The sequence below is a fragment of the Lolium rigidum genome, chromosome 1 (assembly GCF_022539505.1).
Source record: "Lolium rigidum isolate FL_2022 chromosome 1, APGP_CSIRO_Lrig_0.1, whole genome shotgun sequence".
NCBI classification, from domain to species: Eukaryota; Viridiplantae; Streptophyta; class Magnoliopsida; order Poales; family Poaceae; genus Lolium; species Lolium rigidum.
In genome coordinates, this window is record NC_061508.1 from 66,744,548 (window position 1) to 66,750,593 (window position 6,046).

General features: G+C 43.3%; 1 protein-coding gene across 1 annotated transcript; it reads left to right on the forward strand.

Moving 5' to 3' along the window:
- The first annotated feature begins 535 nt into the window (after positions 1 to 535).
- On the forward strand, positions 536 to 3,883 carry LOC124674862 (putative G-type lectin S-receptor-like serine/threonine-protein kinase At1g61610). Its single transcript, XM_047210920.1, has 7 exons — positions 536 to 1,965; positions 2,151 to 2,252; positions 2,338 to 2,519; positions 2,600 to 2,813; positions 2,902 to 3,139; positions 3,238 to 3,388; positions 3,459 to 3,883. Exons 1-7 carry the CDS (start codon positions 663 to 665, stop codon positions 3,753 to 3,755), a joined length of 2,487 nt encoding a protein of 828 aa, XP_047066876.1. The 5' UTR covers positions 536 to 662; the 3' UTR covers positions 3,756 to 3,883.
- The last annotated feature ends 2,163 nt before the right edge of the window (positions 3,884 to 6,046 follow it).

Here is a 6,046-nt window from a genome sequence, read left to right on the forward strand (position 1 = left end):
CAACAAAGGGCCAATTTGCTCTCAAGCTCAAGATTTCTGTTGTCTCTCACCATCATTCACCCTTTGGCGCGAGACTGAAGGGACCTAGGCAGAATAAACTATAGAACCTTCCGCTCCTTATAAAATTGTATATTTTTCCTCAACTCAGCATCTGTTCAAGAAGCACATGTCTTTCCTATCGTCTCCTATTAATGTTTTACCTATGAATGCATAATATCGCTTGAAGCCTGGATATTATGGAGTAGGGCTGAACATTTTTCAAATGGGCAAGGCCACCTAAAATTTCCAAGAAATATTTCTTATGTACTACTTAGATTTGGCTTCTAGGTAAAAAATTCAGTCATACAACATATTTTCTACAATCCTCAAATACTTTTTTTTATTAAAACTTCAAGTGACCTAAATGTAGTAGCATGCCTTCTGTATTCTAGTTTCTAGCAAAATATAAAAGTGCGATTAGTAGCATTTGCAGAAAACATGACAGCAGGTGACAGTACTAATTTTGGAACAACTGAACTACTACTTTGATACTTTCATTCCTTTGGATCCAAATATCCAAAGGCAGTGTTGATGGCTTCTATATATACCCCACCCCCGTGACCTCTACTTGCATATATGCCCACCACTCCCATAACCCTGGAAGCAGAAAGCCAAGAATCCCAATGTATTCCCTTCACGTATATGCTATTCTCTTGTTTCTTTCTTCGCCTTTCAGCGCAGTGCTTCTCTGTGCATCTGACCATCTCCTCGTCCCTGGCAAGCCGCTCTCCCCCGGTAGCATTCTTGTCTCTGAAGATGGCATATTCGCCATGGGCTTCTTCTCCCCATCAAACTCCACCGAAAACCATTACTATGTAGGCATATGGTACAATAGCATCCCAGAGCGCACCGTGGTATGGGTCGCCAACCGTGCTGCACCGATCACCGATATTTCCTCCGCAAATCTTGCCATCACCAGCAACTCAAACCTTGTCCTGTCCAACAGTAATGGTCGTGTTTTCTGGAGCACGAACAACAGCAACAGCATCAATTCCTCCTTGGCAGAAGCCATGCTGGACAAGACCGGAAACTTCATCCTTCGCTCAGCCGCTGATAGCTCCATACTATGGCAGAGCTTCGACCACCCCACTGACACTCTTCTACCTGGCATGAATCTCAGGCTGAGCCACAAGATGCACCCACTGCAGCAGCTCGTATCTTGGAAAAGCCAACAAGACCCATCCCCTGGTGACTTCTCCTACAGTGGAGACCCCGACAACCTCCTGCAGAGCTTCACCTGGCATGGCTCAAGGCCACACCGACGGAGCCCAGTGTGGACAAACAACCTCTTTCGTATGGAGTACATGGACAGATTCAATTCTACTGTTTACATGTCACTACATCGTGCCGACGATGACGAGGTATACATGTCCTTCGGCATGCCCACTGGCTCCTTCGTTGCGCTCGTCAGGATGGAGATCGACTACTCGGGCAAGGTAAATATATTAAGCTGGGAGAGCAGCATGTCAGGATGGAAAATCCTCTACACGCAGCTTGAGCATGGGTGCAACACGTATGGCTACTGTGGTCCTTACGGTTACTGCGACAACACACAAATCGTCCCAGGTTGCAAGTGCCTTGATGGTTTTGAGCCGAGAGATAATAAAGGCTGGATCGCTGGAAGGTTCTCACTGGGATGCCGCCGGAAGGAGGTGCTAAGGTGTACTCATCAGGATGGTTTCCTGACCTTTCCGGGCATGAAGGTCCCTGCCAAGTTCCTCCATGTCCCACGCAGAAGCTTTGATGAGTGCACGGAGGAATGTAGGAGCAACTGCTCCTGTGTGGCATATGCTTACTCCAGCATGAGAAACATGGACATTGATGGAGATGACACGAGGTGCCTGGTATGGACGGGAGATTTGATCGACATGGAGAACTTCACCCAAGGAGGGGAGAACCTCTTTGTTCGGACTAACAGATTAAGAGGTACGATTCCCTTTGCCTGGTTGTTTATGTTAGTAGTAGATAGGTTCTAGTAAAGAGAAACCCGCTGAAATTGCAGAAACAGTGGCCAATTTTACTTTTGAAGCATTAGAGAAAAGTATTATCTCTTGGATGTGGTGATTTGCATTGAGAAACATGTTGATTCCTTGTGAATTAAATTTGTGCAGGGAACAAGAGAAAGGTCAGGACCCTAGAAGCTGTACTACCAGTTATCTCAACTTTGCTGATTCTCATATGCATTGGGCTTATTTGGATCTTCGTCTTTAGAGGTAGGTAACTATTGTTTTTGTGCTTATTTTTATGTCTTCTCTAAGTCTCAAGAAACTGAAGAGACGGTGGCCACGTTCCTGACAGGCAATCAAGAAAGAAGGGATATTTGGAGAAGGCTGTCTTTTGGAGATCGAAGCTCTTTTAATGAACCTGCTGATAGGAACACAGAATTTCCCATTTTGAGCTTCAGAGAAATTGCTGCTGCAACAAATCATTTCTCTGAATCCAGCATTCTTGGCCAAGGAGGGTTTGGCAATGTTTATAAGGTACGAATGCTATGTACTTATAATTGGATTATTAATGGGGCATGTAACCTGTCTGATTCAGTACTACCTCATTTTCTCAGGGAACGTTGGCAAAAGATGGTACAGAAATTGCCGTGAAAAGGCTAAGTGTAGGTTCTGTCCAAGGGTTAGTGGAGTTCAAGAATGAAATAGCTTCGATTGCCAAGCTGCAGCACCGAAATTTAGTTAAACTTCTAGGCTGTTGCGTTCATAAAGATGAGAAACTCTTGATCTATGAGTACCTACCTAACAGAAGTTTGGATGCCTTCATTTTCAGTAGGTTCCAGTCACATCTTGCAAAATTTATCTTTTTTATCAAATGAATATGCATCACTGTTGATTGGTATGATTCTATCCATGACAGACGATGCAAGAAAATCACTGCTCAACTGGCCCACAAGATTTAAGATAATTACAGGTGTAGCCAGAGGCCTTCTTTATCTCCACCAAGATTCCAGATTGATGATGATTCATAGAGATCTCAAAGCAAGCAACGTATTGTTGGATTGTGAGATGAGTCCCAAGATATCTGATTTTGGTACAGCGAGGATCTTTGGTGTCAACGAAAAGCAAGAACATACCAATCGAGTTGTCGGAACACTGTGAGTAATTTCATAGTAGATCAAACAAATGAGCTATATATTCCTCCCTGTTCTTCAGCTGTTTAAGTTTTACATTTTGTGCCCCTTGTCCAAACCAGTGGCTACATGTCGCCTGAATATGCAATGGAAGGCATCATATCCGTCAAATCCGATGTCTACAGCTTTGGTGTATTACTCCTGGAGATTGTGAGCGGCTTGAAAATCAGCACTACAGGCCTAACCACACGCTCGCGTAACCTTATAGACCATGTAAGTGTTTATAACTTGTCCAACCGATATGAGATGTGATGTTGATAATGACACGGCATATTTGATGCAGGCATGGAGCTTATGGAAGGATGGGAACATGCTGGATCTAGTCGACTCGTCGATTGCCGAGGGTTGCTCTCCCCATGAAGCTCTACGGTGCATCCATATCGGACTCCTGTCGGTGCAGGACAACCCAAGCGCTCGCCCAGACATGCCTTGGGTGGTATCAAGCCTGGTTAACCATGCCATAGCGCTCCCCCAGCCGAAAGAGCCTCAATGCTTTGGACATCGTAGTAATTATGGAACTGATGGAGTAGGTGAAAGCCATGAATACGGGATAAGCGTTGGGAATCTGATGGGGCGCTAGAGCTAGCGCAGCAATGGTGCCACAGAAGCAAGTCAATGTAGTAGTGAGCATATATATGTCATGTAAGGAACTGTTTGCTGAATGTCTGTCTTGTCCTGGTGACCCTGATGTACCCTTTGTGTGTGTGTGTGTGTGTAGACTGGGTGCGATGAGCTCCGTCACCATCAGGATTGTAATTTCTTTTCCAAAAAAGTGATGACTGTAATTGTGCTTATATTACTACTATTATATACTAGTTGAATGCATGTGCATTGCTACGGGTTGTTATTTTCTTTTGTCGGTGTACACGTTGCATGTGTGAACCTAAAATGCACATGAACAATTACTTATATGGAATTATAAAGAAGGGATAGTAGTCACATAAATCTGGGCAACATTGAAACTTTCACTTCGTGTGATGCGACACTATATGTATATAAAGCAAAGAACGATTTTGATACATCGTGTGTTTCTATATATTTAAAAATACGAAGAACGGAGAATAAATCTATAGTAGAGAAAAGACAAAAATTAAAGCTGGGTCCTGAAAATATTTTGAATCAACCAGAGTCTTCTACATACGGAAGAAAACAATACATTCAAACGTCCATGAAGGATGGATCCGTGCATGTAGGCTACAAAAATAAAGTTTTGCATCGTTGTTAAGCAATTCCAATATAAATTGACACAATTATTCCATTTTGTAGTCCATGAAAAAATACATCCCGACACACAATTTTAGTCTGACAGCTGACCCCTGGAACTAATTTTTAATCATTGAATAAAACTCACGTTTTGCCAATGCATTGTCATATCAAACACGCTAGATAAAAGTAAAGTGCGTGCGTTGAATCTAACTTTCATGGCCAGGAACATACTATATGTCCTCACCACTCGGCTTCGACCGTATACATGCAGATATTTTGCAAGTCGACCACTACGTCTAGGTCTCTAGGAGATTGGATGACTATAGCAAAAGTATCGGATGATCATGGTTTGGCTTGAGCTGGGCCGCGCTAAAATACTTTTCTTTGTGTGTCCCTAATTTAATCTATTTTTGGGGTCTAAAATAAAAACTAGCCCATGTGTGACACCAGGCAGCCACATATTCCAATTTGATAGTAAAGATTTACCCATTGTTATGTATATTGTTCTGCTTCTTCTTCCATAGGCCATAGCTTTGTCCATGTGACCGCCACACAAGCTATACCTACATCTCAACAGCTTGAAACTGCGAACTACGTTGTTTCTCTGCTGGGAGGGGATATTTTCCATGGAGTATGGTTTTCTCTAACTCCGTAGCATTCATCGGAAAGAAAACAAGCTTGCTTGTCTGTAGCATGCCAAGGACGCCTGGGACTATTAGTAGCTGCAGTTAGTTAGTTAGCCCCAGAAGCTAGGTTCTTAACCGGTATTATGACGATCTTCCTTTTTTGAGTGGAAACCTTTTTTGAGTGGAAACCAACAGTTTATTGTGGACACACAAACACTGATGAGCTGTGCGTGAAACATGTTTTGAAATGCCCAAGCTAAGACGCTACATAATATTTATAATCTACGCCATTGAGAAACTAAAATGGACAAATACTACCAACAGGGGAATCGGAACAAAAAAAGACAATCTGTTACACAGCAACGAAACATATTTAGAAGGTAAGCTGGCTGGCTAGTGGTGCTACCCCAGAAGCAAAGCTAGTTGTTACCTTTGTCGACATGTATTACTCCCTGAAAATCTTTCGTGCCACTTGCTAGATGGAAAGGGTGACCGATAATCTGCTTGTACAATGGGAGTTACCAAAGGACCTGAATATGGAGCTAGCTAGAACAAGCACATATAATGCTTCCGAAGAGAGAAATTATTGGAAGCATTGCAACCATGAGAGTCATGGAGGAATTGAAATCATATCTCTATAATGAAATCCTCAGATGATTGCAAGATGATCCTTTCATAGTCGCAGAGATCAAAAGGATAGCAAAATGAAGGCAATCAAATTCAATTTGGGAGAGTTAGATCCACTTCGATTTAAGAAGAAAATATGTGTACCAGATGTAACTGAGATCAAGGGGGGCGAGCAGGGGCGGTCGTCCCGGGTCTCGCGGCGCGGAGCAGGGCACCCCGGCGATCAGCTTTGTATCCAGGCCGCCATTAACGAAGAAGCACTGCTCTGTTATTTTTTGTCGTCCAAGCGGTATGCGCAGATGAGGAGAAAGAGAAATGGGCTAGTAGACTGCTAGGCTCATGGGATGAAAGGCCCGTTTGTACAAAAATTAGCTGCCGAAACATCACGCACCTACGAGTTCACTCCATTCTG